This window comes from Triturus cristatus, chromosome 7 (genome assembly GCF_964204655.1).
Source record: "Triturus cristatus chromosome 7, aTriCri1.1, whole genome shotgun sequence".
In the NCBI taxonomy this organism is placed as follows: Eukaryota; Metazoa; Chordata; class Amphibia; order Caudata; family Salamandridae; genus Triturus; species Triturus cristatus.
The window spans coordinates 909,886,789-909,902,070 of record NC_140590.1 but is presented as its reverse complement, the minus strand read 5'-3'; the positions used below and the strand labels follow the sequence as shown (position 1 = coordinate 909,902,070).

Here is a 15,282-nt window from a genome sequence, read left to right as displayed (position 1 = left end):
TTCTTGCTATGCTGGAACAGTCCAAGGACCAGATCTAGATTCGGGGGCACTGGAGAAGCAAGACGCACACAAGGGTGCTGACATGCTGTTCATAAGCTCGAGCTAAAGCCGGAAGCAGAGGAAAAGGCAAAGTGACAAAGGCACTGTACCAGTACGGTGACCTCGAGGACACTCCGCGTGCTGGCACCGCATCAAAGAAATATTCAGCACCTGCGAGAGAAGGCCGCCTTTCGAAATGAATTTTGGTCCCCAAACCGGTGTCATCTAATAAAGAACTGATCCCCAACATGAAAAGGTGGAAGGCCCCCGCTGGGAGTCAGGCGCGATCAAAGCCCGCGGTGCCTTCTTTGCAAGCCCTCTTCCAGAGACAGCCATCCGTCTGCCTTCAGAGAGTGCTCGTCACGCGCCGCGCGCCGCTGGAGACGCACTTCAAACGGATTCGCAAATAACCAGCCGTGCCAGTAGTTACTGAGTCCTGCTGGAGGAGATGGGGATAGAGGAGGCTGGTTTGGTACAAATATATCGAAGGCAGCGAGATCTCTTTTATCACAAAGCATCGCGGTTTTAAAGTTGCTGGTTTCTGTAATGCTGAGGCTAGGTCCGTGCTTTGGGAAATGCTCATATGCAGCCCCACGTCATGATATAAAGGCCTAGTTTAATTTGAATTTGAATTCATAAAGCGCTCTATGCCCCAAAATAACCTGACAACAACGCCTAAAGGGAACTAAAGAGGAAAGTCAGTTCTTATATGCACTTATTGGGTGGCCTGGGTTCCTATTATACATGAACAACATTATAGTATTAAATCAAGCACAGGAGCAGGGATTGCACAGCCCATACCCTGAAACAGGCATGCAACGCCCATTGAGCCCAAAGGGCTTCAGCGCCCCCCCTCCCCCGTCGTGTGGTTCAGCCCGGCTGAGACAGCTTCCCTGGCAACCACACAGCTGCAACCGAGTACTTCACAGGTCTTTAAAAGACCATTTACTTGTTAGAGCCACTGCATCTTTACTCTGCGGATTGCTGGAAGAATTAGCACCCCCCCCCCAATTTTTTATTAGCCCCCCACACTGAAATGTCACTCTAGTTGCGCCTCTGTCCTGAAATCATGTGTTTTGCGGTCCTTTTACATGTGATAATGAAGAACAAGCATTTGCAATGCAATAGGTCTCGCATTTATGCGAGTTTGAGCTATTGACATTGCAAATAACAATGCCTTTTATTTTTGTTTTCGTTTTAAAAACATAAATAAAAGGCATTGTCATTTACAATGCCATTAGCTTAAACTTGGGTAATTGCGAGACCTATTGCATTGCAAATGCTTGTTTTGTCTTTGCTGTAATGCCGTCTGCGGGGCGGGTTTGGAGTTTGCCATGTCCTGGAGCAAGTGGGGCATCTGCATAAGCACATGACTGTATGAGGTGTAATCATTTCGCCATATTGTACGGTGTTCTTTCATGGTTTTGTTCCCCTTTTAAGCAGCTATACTTTCTCCCTATACTGTGCCTGTCTGGCATCAACGAGGCCGCTACATATTTGATTGTTTGTATATATTTTTTTAATCTTAAATGTCAATATGCCATCTCTATGGGAAGAGGTGTGGCGCAGCGGCCACGGCGACTGACGCCGAATGCTGGGGATCAAGGTTCGGTCCCCGGCACCGGCGGCAGGGGTCTGCCCAGCACCATGTGACTCTGGGCAATAGCTTGCTTAATCTTCCCGACGGCCCCCAGCGCGGGGAAACCTACGGGTAGCTGTGCGCTTTACAAATACAGGATTAATATTATTTATTTATGGGAGGACGAGGTGTACTTCAGTAGAAAATCAACAAAGAAACACATATAAGAAAAGAAAGGTGAATCTGGGTCTTTATAGTTACTCTTTTGTGCTACTTGTTCTAGTGACTGTTTCTTTCAGTTCACTTGCCCAATTGGAGCATTAATTTACAAATTTGTGTGATGTAGAAAATTTGCTTGAAACCATAACTCGTCTGAAGCTGTGGATGGTTTGTAGCATGGAACAGACTTTGCTGTAATGGGCAATATGTCTCTCTCAGGCAGACTCCGAACTTCAGATCATACAGTCTGGATGCGATACTCGTGTGAATGACGAAAGGGTGCATTGCACCGTATTACTCCATTCGCGTCACCAGACGGCACTCAAGCGATTCATGAAAAGTGAAGAGCTACGTTGGAAGTCTTCTCAGTGCTCAGCATTCTGTACATGGAAGGCTGGGGGGCAGCACAAATTCAAGGCATCATGAAATAGGATCGGTGTTCTCTTTTTACTATGTTAATAGAAGTGCTATTAGGCGCAGTGAGACAACTCTGAAGGCTTTGAGAGAACTACATAAATAACCGTCTATTGCCTAAAGCTGATAATTGGAGGGCGACAATTGCAATATTTTTCTTTTCCCTGTCAGTGCTCTCTGCAGGTGGCACCAAGGCAGAGCTGCCGAGGCGGCGCTTTATCATTCAGGGAACAATAACAACAAGCGGTCTTCAAAAAAGAGAGGGGGGAGCGAGTGGGCACGCGGCGGCAAAAGTGAAAGCAGCTGCAACGTCCACACGCTTTCTATGTGCCCGCGAGCGATGCCCTGAGCGCATGATGAGAGAGGTAAGCCAGAAGGCGCCTCTGCTCATGCATGTGCACGTAACCGCACGCTCAAGGCCACACAGAAAGCTTTGGTAGCACTTTCAAAACTCACTTACTAAATGTCTCGCCAGGGCAGCGAATGCGCTGGCTAAGGCGAGACTTAAAAAGGAGGAAACATGAAATTAAACAATGGTCTAGGATCACAAAGTTTGGAAAAATGGGGAAGCTGGGATTAATCCCAGGTTTTCTGGTTTCACATTGTTCATCAGCCACTAGATGTATAACCTTTGCTTCTCCTACACCTACCATACCGCCAATCCCCCCAACCCCCTCGCACGACTGTCATCCCGCTGGCATCAATGCAGCCCTTGGGCACATCACAGATCAAACTTGGTATGGTAAAACTACCATTTTATGTTTCTACTTCTCGCACTGCTAAAAAGCAGAAGTGTTTGGTTGAGGGCAGGTGGGTGGGTCTTCTCTGGGGCAAGGGAGGAGTGGCTTGCCCACTGCTGAGGGCGCTGACTGTTTGGTCGGCCCCAGGGCTGACCAAACCAGTCATGCACACTCTGCCCTTTCTCCATGTAGGCTGCAATGCAGCCTACATGGAGAAAATGGCCTCCCCATAGGCGCCTGGCTGGTCGGCGTCCCAACCAATCACAAGGCTATCATTGAAGCGCTGTGATTGGCTTAGGGGAGGGAAGGGAGGCTGACTGCTTCCTATTCCTACTGGAGGCAGGACAGCAGGAGAGCAGGTCAGGAGCAGAGACGACGCTGGACCTGGGAAGGTAAGTTTACTTTATTTTCAAATTAACCCCCCACACGACCCCCCGACCCGCGAGACATGCCGACCACAACTGACCTTATCAGAAAGTTAAATATGCAATTGGAAATTAGCCAATGTTGCCACGTTTTAGGGGTCTGAGCAAGTGCCCCAGTGTGCAGAGTTAAAAAAAATGCAATACTAGTTAGCAAAAAACATGAGGTGAACATGCTAAAAGAGGGATTTTCTCACAGAGAGTACATGCTGAGGAACTGCATGTAAGTATATATCAGGTAAGTGAAACCCTATAGATATAGATGTAATATATATACACACACATATATACATTTATATATATATGTGTGTGTATATAAATATAGATATTCCCTTATCGACCCCTAGTCCCTAAACTCAACCACACCTAAATCCTAAATATACTCTTACCATTCAATACACCTACCCACTCCTAAACCCTAAAAGCACCTTTACCACCCAGTACTCTTGCCCACTCCTAAACCCTAGAAACTTCCTTAATGCCCAATACCCTTACCCTGCCCTAAACCCTGAAACCACCCCTAGAACATAAAACCCTTACCCACCCCTAAACCCTAAAAACAACCTTATAACTAAAGTAGTTTCACTTACCTGACATATACTTACATTTTGTTTGTAAAGGCATATGTGATAAAGGTATATGCATGGTAAAGACTTCCGTGGTAAAGGCATTGCGTGGTAAAGGATGCATGGTTAAGGTATTACGTGGTAAAGACAGTGTGGTAAAGGTTTCTTCCCTCTGTAAATCTCATCAGTTAGGATCACAATATGTGTTCTTAGAGCGTAAGTTCTTGTTCATTTCGGTTTATTCAGATTCTATGTTATTTTGAGTTAAAGACCGAAACAGCCACAGTGTTTAACTGGTGCAACCAAGAGTGCTCATAATTCATAAAGCTGGGTTTAGCCCATGTATATTTTAGTTGCATGTATACGGTGCTTCCTGCTCCTGAGGAAGCACCCAAGCACATTAGCGCACTAGCCAGCCGCTACACAATAGAGTGTGACCGAGTGGAAGGATGTGACATAGTGAAAGCATTTTGGGGTTGTGCACAGTGCTTAGTTTGTGAAAGAAAGAGTGCTGGTGCCTTAAGCTCTACTAAAAAGTTGGCAGCCGGTTCAATTAAACGTTGCAGTTCCGAATATCATGACTGCTAGTCTTCAATCCACTCTCCCTGACCCTTTTTCTCGCTCTTGCAGGTTTCTACTTTTTCTCTGTGACAGGTTTGCTGTCTTTCTCTTCCTCCATCTTTCTGATCTGTGTGTTTTCTCTTTCTTGCACCTGGCAAATATCTGATGCTGGGAAATAAGTGCTGGTCCCCCCAAAAAAGTGCCGGTCTCCAAAAGTAAGTGACGGTGACCCACACCAGCAACCACCCACTCACATTCAGCACTGGTTGTGCTACATTTCCACAAAGGTGTTCCTTTCATATCAGTTAATTGCAACTTTCATCATAGAACGTGAGTGTTCGCCCATTGTATGTGATAACAAAATGGAAAGTCAACAATAACAGCAAGCTTGCCGATTTAAGGTTGTGTCGCACTTTATTATTAGCTTTTGTGGGGGGGGGGGGTTGTTTCCTGTTTTATGTTTACTATGTCATTTTTTTTCTTCAGAATAACATATCCCAGTCTTATTAGAAATACTTAGGAAATTACTTATTTAATTGCTGGAGTTTAATAAAACTATGCAAATTTTATGAAACAAAAAAAAAGAAATCCACAAGAACGAACAGGTGCAACTGCAGAAAAAATAGATTATGTAGAGAAAAAAGTCGACATCGCAGTATAGGACACACAAGTAAATACAAGCAGCCTAGTATTTCGACCCTGTGAGGCTTTGCCAAGAGCAGAGAAGTAACACTTAAGCAGCGGCGGTCCGTGCCGGTAAGCGTGGTGAGGCGGGGGCAGGGTGGGAGGAGGAAGTCGACAGATGACAGAATAGGGAAAATTTAATAAATAAGTAAATCATATTCCGTGGTCTGTCAGCATACGCCCGCCCCGCCTCACCACACTTACCTGCACGGACCACTGCTGCATGTAAGCAACTCAATTCAACATTTTTCTCTTTAGATTTGATAATTAAACTTGCCGGAGAAAAGAGTTAGCTCCAAGCTGGCCTCTCCACCTGGCTGAAAATGACCACTGACCACCCTGGTCATGTATGAAAATGGGCTGCGGCCTACTTGCATTATTCACGGGAACGGTACACTCTGTTCATATTATCTGTATATGCTACATATTAATACACGTCTAAGGCAACCATTTCCTCTTCAAAAATATTTTTAAGCAAAACAATATGTACAGAGTTAAAATAAATGGAAAGTAAACTTGTTTAGGGCGATAGCCAAGACACCCACACCAAACAGGATAAGATGTCACTGTCAGTTCAAAACTGAGAACAATTCCAGTGGTAGCAGTACATTTTATTGCGCTGGTAATAATAAATGTAAGCTTTGGGCCACTTCAAACACACGCAAATAACTTAAGAGAAATGGAAAAAATAAGAACATGGAACAACAGTCCCCTTTCTACAAGTTTTTAAATCGGATTCAGCCACTGCAAACACAGACAAGAAATGTAAAAGATTAAAACAGGGAAAAATCAATTTTTTGTCATCACATCAGATGTGGACTGTAAGCTTGCAATCTGAAACTCAATTCAACATGTCCAATGTCAGGAATGAAGCCCATCATTTTTGTGCTTTCCAAATCCTATCTCACGGTGCTTGAAGTTCAGGCTCGCTCTGAAGAGGTTGCAAAATGGAGGGGATGATGAAAAGGAGACTCTAACAAGTCAGCCAGTCGCGGGAGCCAGGGACTTCACTTTGGATGCCAATTTCCCCGGACCAGATGCTGCTCTTAACACGCAGTGCAATTGCTTCCACTGCTAGAAATCACAATTTATCTTTGCCTATTCCATATTACTCTGTGACGTGCAGATGCGTTTAACATTTAGTCTGTGGTTTTATCAGCGAAATGTGTAACTTCAAGTGAGCGCCCCTTTTCCAAAACGGGGAAGGGGAAGTAACTTTAAATGCCTTGTCTTCCAGCAGTATTCACACAGAGACATTAGGTTTCGCTCAATTCTCCCATGCCTGAAATCCTACAGAAATCTTAGGGACATACTTCATTCCACCGAGTACTTGCTTTGCAACCATAAAGAAAAGAACGTGGGAGAGAAAAGAACAGATAAAGGTAGGGAAGGTGGCAGTAACAATGAGATTGGTGATGTATTAAAAAGGGAATTAGACATATGAAAGTGCTATACATAAAGTACGAGTGTGTGTGAAAGGAGACAAAGACTAAATGGAACAAAGCTCCAGTATAAAATGAGGTAGTGAGAGAAAAAGAAAGCTAAGGGACAGAGTGGAAGGGAGTGGGTGCGAGGCACTTGAAGGACTTCACTGCAGAGGCAGAATAGTGTAAAAAAATAAAGAAAGTCGGAAAGAGTGTGTCAGGAACACAGGACAAAAGAGACTTCAAGTGACAGAGGGAATAGTCAAAAGAAAAACACTTTGAAATTTGAAGAATTAAAATCCCAGGCGTTGAAAATCGATCCAGTGAGATATTTAGGGATTTTCGTTACAACACACTACAGAGATTTATTAAAAAATAATTATGAAGCAACCTGCGAGAAGATCGCTAATCTTTTGGCTAAATGGTCCAATCTTCCTCTTACTTTGGTGGGTCGAATAGCTTTAATTAAAATGTCTATTCTACCTCTCTTGGTTTTTTATTTACTAATGTCCCGATTAAACTTAACGTTAGTTTCTTTAAACAAATTGATACTATGATTAGAAGTTTTATATGGAACAAAAAGAATCCTAGAGTTCAGCTTCCAATTTTACAACTTGATATTAGTAAGGGCAGACTTTCTTTACCGAATATTCGTTTATATTACGAAGCGGCACTATGTGACTACATGACATGTATTCTATCCAAACCCTATTCGCTCAACAACTTTTTTTTTTAGTTTAATGACTCAAGAAGCTGGTATGCAACTTCCGACCTTTTTGAAAACTTCAAAATTGCCCAAAAAAACCCGTTATAAGACTCTAATTGATTTTTCTATTCGTTTATGTTTGTTTTTTAAACAAAGAGGTTTTTCTGGTTACTTTTCACTTAATTTGATTGAGTGCCTCGAGTTAGGATTATACATGCATTCAACACAAATAAGAAAATGGAATGAATCCGCATTGGGGATTCTGAGTAAATTAGGTATTCTGCGCACGCCATATCAGAGGAGGATAACAATTGGTCAAGGTACTTGATAGTAATATTGGGACCTGCACTCACATCTTTATGGATTAAATGAAATACACTGATTACAAAGCCCTGAAGAGGTTCAAAAGATCGAAACACGTTGACTACAATAAAATATATATTTTTGTTCAGGTTACAAATAATTTGGAGTGAAGATTAATTATGAATAAACAATTTGGTTTAATTCTACATCGGATCTTTGTGCAACCTGTTCAAATTGGAAAGACTGATTTCTATACACCCTTTGCATGCATTATTTACCTATGGTTTATGACTGATTGGTTTATCATAGTGTGAGTGTAAGTTTATTGTTTAATTCAAGTTACTCGACATCCTTGGTTGTCTCAATGTAAGGGATGGTGGTGGCTGATCCCTGGTTAAACCGTGCACCATTAATGAAATTTGGAATGCAGCGTGATGGAATTTCAGTTTTGTGCACCAAGATAAGGAACTCATTTATTTTCACCTTTCTAAACAAACAGTATTCTGGCTACCACATACCAACAACGAATGCCTCGCTCAAAACATTAAACAATCAAAACCAGAAGGCAGAAGCCATGTATCCGATCGGAAAAACCTATTCCAAGATGGCAAAATGAATTCTGCTTGCCAATTTGTCAACCTTTCGAATGAAAGACAGAGTCAATTAACTACTGGGTTGCAATGTGTTGTTGCCTTGTATCGATTCTCGATTCTGAGTTTTGATTTTGGGTGTTGTTGTCCTAAACTTGTATATTTACAGAACCATCTCACAGATTGCATTTTTGCTTCCATGTTTTATGGTAGACATTAAGATCTGACTGTTTTTGCTTCTGTAGGTTTTGCCTTTTTTTGTTTTCCTCCTTTTTAATGTCTGATTTGCTCTAAGCAGTACTTATTTTCTTCATATGTTATTTGTTGTGATGCAAAGGAAACAACCAGGCCACTGGTATAGCCAGAAGGGAATTCCTCTTCTTTTCTAAAGGATGAATGTTTCCTAAGATATTACCTACTTGCGACAGGATGTCACGCCTGTGCCACACAATGAGGCATTCAAAATAAAGCCAGGGCATCCAACAATGGTCCAGGAAGGCCGGATCCACAAGGTAGACACATTAATAAGTGAACCTGCAGGCAATAATGGTTCTTAATTACCCTTCTTAGAGTTACGGTTCTAAACCACAGTCAACAGTGCATAAACAGGGGGTAATTAACAGCCACTACTGCTCTGTAAGTGAGGACAGTAAAGCTATTAGCACTACATGCCCCCACACTTCCCAAACAGGGAGCAGTGCAGGAGGTCTATCCTCCCCTTGTGCTCCCTGTGTATCTTCTAAGCAAACAGTTGGTACAGAGATGGCTATCTAGGCGCCCCCCTTGCTTTTGGAGAAGGGAAGCCAAATCAACCAAATAAAAATATTAATATTTATTTTCATGTTTCTAATTTTTTGGGCTGATTAGGATTACACTCACCAAAGGCAAGGAGAGGTGCCCAGACAACTGTGTGCAGGCAGATCAATTGGAAGAGGCATAAGATGCACAGCTGGAGGAAGGAGCCATTTGATCAACCAAACACTCGGGCGAGAGGCTGCTCACGCCGCTGCACGGTGACCTGTTTGCCGACATTAGAGATGGAGGGAGCTGGCCAGCCACAGAGTGCTCCGTTTGTGGGCCTCTAATGTTAAATATAGCTAGCAAAGTGCTCAGTCTGACTAGCTAATAAGAGAACCGACATCACTTTACATGTACACATTATCCATGAAGCTCATTTATCAAATTATTGATTGCACTCCCCCAGACATCACCTGAACCCGTTTTCATAGTAATGAAGTAATAACAATGCCTACATATTTGCAACACCACACAAAAGGAGCTAAAGGACACAGCTAAAGGAGAGAGGAGTTGGTCTAATGGCTGCGGCTGTCGACCTGGAATCTGGGGAACTGGGTTCGAGTCTTGGCAATGACGCTGAACATCCTGTGATTCTGGGCACATCACTTAATCTCTCTGTGCCTAACAAAAAAAATGAATGTGTCCTTATGTAATGCAACTGGTGCTATGTAAAGTGCTCTGATACCTAATTCGGGTCAAGTTCGCGCTATATAAAACTCTGTAATAAAAAATAAAAAAAAGCCATAAGACAAAAAGTGCATTAGGGCGATCAAGCTGTGCAAACTCGTAGTTTGCATCAAGGGTTTATAGCAAAAAACACACACAATCTACGTTACACATTCAGCCTACCATATTCCACATGGTATCCGTGTCCACACGGAACTTGGCACACCAAAGGCAAATGGCACTTCGTAATCGAATTGGTGAATGTCCACTCACTAGGTATTGACATCATTGACAATTTAACTTCTAATGATGATCCCTACAGGTGGAGACCACAAGAAGAGATTATATTAAATGCTTGTGACTATTATTTGCATAATTGCAAGTCTGTCAGTCCACAAATGATGAGATGAGAAATATAAATGGGTTTCAGATTTTTTTTGCTCTACACTCAATGGGTGGAGAGATATCTGGTGCTTAATTGGAGCCAGTGGTTTTCAGTACTTGGCACCTGCACTTAATTGCCAACACTGGCACTTATGACAGACTGCCACATGGTGGCACTGTTTCTCTAATTTATAGCCAAACACAACAACAGTTGTTTGTTAATTACATATACATTAAAATGACTAATACCTGCTGCCAAAGCCATTCTAATAGCTTTTGGGGTCTGGAATTTTCCAAATTGTCACATTTGTAACAGTGGGAGGGTTAGTATTTGTTCTGAAAGTGTAATTGCCAATGCTGGCAGCGGCAATGGGCGCTGCAAGCAGAAGTGGACTCCTGCAGGGCCCTGTTACTTATATGTTTTACAAATTAAGCGTTGAGTGTTTCCAAACACTTAGTTTTGATGAGAGGTGAGATACCATTACTGCTCATTTGCTAAAATAGCGCCTCTCAAATATTACTTTGGAAACATGAATTTAGGCTTTCCTAAGCATCAACTAACAGGTCTTAGATGCTGATAACCAGGTCAGAGTCCGCATTTGAAAGAGTATAAACCACGATTCCCCGCTTTCTCTTGATGTTTCCTGACAAATTGTCAAAAGAAAAAAAGGAAAGGGATATCATCATAATTAAAATGAAACTATTCACAATTAGCTATGCCTTGGCAACTGTTGCCATGGAAATAGTATAATGCTTCTCAATGGCAATAACAAGGGATTGCCGCAGACTCCCACATTTCGCACGGTCACTGCTCACGCTACGCTGCTCGGTTTAGTAGGTGAGAGACTAAGGGTGTCAAACTATGCACCTCGTCCAGGATGATAGTATCTGCCAGCAGACACAATGCTTTTAAATGTAATGCAATGTTGCCTTGCATAGAGCAATTAAGGTCCCTGGGGAGCAGGAATAAACAGATTTGGATAATAGTAAAAAAGACATCCATTTTTCATGGTGTGGGGTTTTCTCTAGGAAAGGGCCTTCTATTCTATAGAATAGGCTATCAATGAACAGACTGTTTTCATAATAATGTTTCATTTTAAGCATTTTTCTAGTTATCAACAATAGATTCTTCGGTCATTGGCAATATTTTAGACAACATATCAATTTATGTGACAGAATTGCTGTTATATCTACCCAGTTTGCTTTGCTTTATAAAAAATACATGACCTAATATTCACATCAACCTGATTGTTGAGTTTGGAAATTGTGTGCTTAATGTATTTAATCTATGTCTTTTGATGTTGTTTCTAATTTTGTACTTTAACGTTTTATTGCTCTAAATTTAGATTTTCTTGTCAGAATCATTTAAAATTGAGTTACTTGCACAGCAAAGTATCTTTTTCATTACTGTTTGTACTGTATACCAACACTCCACATTTGTAAAGCGCGAACAATCACCCGTAAGGGTCTCTAGGCGCTGGGGGCCGTCGGGAAGATTAAGCAAGCTATTGTCCAGAGTCACATGGTGCTGTGTTAATCTGCCGCCGGCGCCAGGGATCGAACCGTGATCCCCAGATTCTGGAGTCAGTCGCCCTGGCCACGGCGCCACACCTCTTCCCTGCGGGTATCTCTTGGAAATACAAGAGCCCTTATTGGGATAGGTTAACAGATCACTAGCCAGGCAGCGTTTCCCCAGCTGCATGGAAAAGCAACAGCAGAGAAGGTAATCCCGGTTAAAAGCTTTTTTTCAGCCTTTCCTTCAGTTGAGCACCGAAGGAAAATGTGCTTTTCCTCAGCAAAGGGGGGCAACTCAATGTCCCTTCCAGAGAGGGATATGTGCGATTTCCACCCTCAGACTGGCCAGTGCCCCAATCAAATACTAACTTCCCATACAATTGTAAAACTCATAATTATTGCTTATTAGGGCCTTCTCAGTGGTAGCTGTTTAATTCTAGTTAGACATGAAATAGCGGAGGCACCATATCTGCACGGGCCGTGCACCCATATGCTGTCCAGTCCCGCCCCATGTCGGTCTGCTGGCAATGACGGGCATAGCCTCCGTCCAGTAGTACATTTCTTTCTGACCCTCTGATTATTTCTATAATGTGAGATTCCTATCATGAGCCAGTGATAGCTGAACCTGCTGGTGTAGGTAATGCAGGCCAAAATACTTTATTGTGAGGGAAGAACGTCACAGCACTTTAAGAAAAATGTCCGAAACGTAGGTGTAGAATGCTCTACACAAGATGTAGGAAAGCTCCACGGCGTATCCTGAGCCTACAGAGATCCTTGAATTCTTCTATGACTGGTAACTCCATTTAATACTTTCAACAATATTGTTTTCTGCTTTCTTGACTAATCATCATAGTTCTACCTGGTAAAGATGACCAGGTCACATTTTTCAGACCCATCAGTCTCATTGACATGCAGTGTTTTTTGTGTGAAATTGTCCAACAGGTAAGACTTAACAGACGGAGGGCCTACTAGGTGCATGCGCAGTGCCGTTTCTCTGTGAATGCGTCAAAATTATAATTGTTTTGCAAGCACTGTACCCATTCATTCAGCCAACCTAATCCAAATCTCCGTTCAGTGCGATGCTCCCATGAGCTTAACAAACCATGGAAGTTTATATGAACAATGCAAGTTATTTGAAATTTCATAAGTCATTATAAAAGAAATGGCTAACCTTTTGTACTGTTTAACTGTGATTTATGTGAAACTTCAGCAAATGTTGAAACAAATATTCACAATTATTGATGCCTTCCTTCTTTCGATTATATATTTAAAACATATCAACACACCACAGTTTCATTAATATACAGGCTTACTGATTCATTTCTAATAGGAAGAACTCCTAAGCAACGTGTGTGCAAGACTTTCATTTTATTGCAAATATGGGTACCTACTAAGCGACAATGAAAATAGGAAACAGTCCACTTGTTGTTATGAAATAAGTGAATAAAGTACCAAACAGATGTATCCTATGTGTGTCTATGTTGGAGCTAAAAGATTTTCTCGGCAACCACATGCGGTGCAAACATTAAATATGACAGAGTTGCTGTATGATGGCTCAAACTGAGAAGTCCTTAACCCCTTCAGTGCCCATGACGAGCTGGACTCGTCATGGGCCGCGGTTGCGCTGTGCCCATGACGAGTCCAGCTCGTCATAGACCCCGCCCGCTAATGAAAGGCGCGGCACAGGGCGGGGAAAGGGGCGGGCACTGAAGGGGTTAAAAACCAATCAACAGAATCAATTAAAACCAGCCTTGGCAAAAAAAAATCACCATCTAGGTGAAGAAGACAATACTGATCCTAGGTGGAACGCTGTCATGCTCAAAGGTGTTTTGTTTTCAGTGTAACCATTCATGATCACTCATATACAGTCAGTGGCCACTGAGTTTACCTCGGAGGGATGAAAAGCTGAGTGACACTTGCTGGGACTGGAACCTCTGAGCTTCCGGTTGCACAGATCTGAGTGTTGCTGCATTACCCAACTGAGATATCTCTCCGGCATCTACAAATGTAAACAAATGAAGATTAATGCACTGATATTTTATGGACATTTTAAAAGAGAAGTAGGAGGCATTTACAAGTTTTTAAGGGACTATACATCTCCAAGCTACTTCTTTACTAGATGTCTTTTTATGTATATATTAGTCTCCCTCCAATAAAAATATTTTAAAGCTGTGTGAAAAGGTCATTTTGTAGGGTACTAAATAAAGCATAATAAGCCAACGTTTGCTAGAAGATTAACTACAAGATTGAAATAATCATGATAAAGGACAATGGTAATCCTCAGGGTTACCGTAGCACATAACGCTGGTAAAACAATTGTAAATGATCATTTTTTCTGTAGTGAGTACCCTGCGAAATCTTTGAGTTATTGATTCACACAACGGAGGTCAACCACTTTAGCATGACCCGAAAGAGGAGCTATAAACATAGCATATTTTTACAAAATAAATTAACATTTTTGATACACAGTTCAATCAAAGAAACTATAAAATACTGAAAATTCATCACAACACCAAAACTTAATTATTTACAACAGGATAGTGTAGTAGCAACTGTAGTGACATAGGGCCTTATGTAGGTAAATTACATTTACCGATTCTTAAATACCGAATTTTACCGATTCGGTATTTATGAATCGGTAAATGTAATGTAGGTAAAAAAATACCGATTTGGTAAGTGTCGGTATTTTAGAATCGGTATTTACCGATTCGGTAATGGTAACCTGTATCTCATTGATTCTTATGGGCCAGGAGGCCCATAGGAATCAATGGGAAGCCAGTTACCATTACCGAATCGGTAAATACCGAATCGGTAATGGGGGAGCTCATTCAAGGGTGGCAGGGTGTCACATTGACACCCTGTTGCACCCCTGATTCCTGCATGTGTGCACATGTTGCACACATACATGCCCTGAGGGCATGTGTGTCTGCCACATTGCACACATATGAGGGCCAAATAATGCATTACCAGGGACATTCGTCATTTACCACCAACTTTCAGTTGGAGGTAAATAACGAATCCCCACACCCACCACACACTCCCCCTACATCTCATTTCTGTATTCGGTATTTACCGAATCGGTAAAATTACCGATTCGGTAATTTTACCGATTCGGTAAATTACCGAATACAGAAATGAACCCCCTACATCTCAAAAGCCTAAATACCGGTCGGTAACGGTATATTTACCGAAAATCGGCCGTTACCGACCAGTATTGGCCTACCTACATATGGCCCATAGTGCTTTATGACAATATGTTGTGGGAAGGATTATCTTCCACCTATACCTGGTGAAGAGATTCCTCTTGTAGTCAAGTGTAGCTGTCACTACACTGCTCCGATTTCAACAAGTGCATTGTGCTATTACTCATGCGTAGTGTACAGTTTGATACAATTCCTAATAGGGCTGTATTAATTCTCAGCATTTCGATTAACAAATCCTCATCAAAGTTACCTCACTCATCAATCAAGTTTTAGTGTCCCATGGCAAACAAAGGAATAACCAGTATTTTCAAGAATACATTAAAACAATTGACATGCACACACTGGACCAAGATCAAGCGTTTTGGTTTAACTATCAAATGTCCTTATACATTCCACCATCGAAGTCCTTCAAACTCACAAACCTTTGTTGGAATAATAAGCTCAAGTCAATTTGATGGACATTTAATAT

At 42.0% G+C, this 15,282-nt stretch overlaps 1 protein-coding gene across 6 annotated transcripts in view; it reads right to left on the bottom strand.

Moving 5' to 3' along the window:
* TENM2 (teneurin transmembrane protein 2) overlaps positions 1-15,282 on the bottom strand; it is a 2,740,530-nt gene that overhangs the window by 1,146,420 nt on the left and 1,578,828 nt on the right. For all 6 annotated transcript variants that reach the window (XM_085617838.1, XM_085617837.1, XM_085617839.1 and 3 more), the window contains one exon: positions 13,499-13,609. In XM_085617838.1, the coding sequence (XP_085473964.1) occupies positions 13,499-13,609 (111 nt within the window). The remainder of the gene's footprint in view (positions 1-13,498; positions 13,610-15,282) is intronic.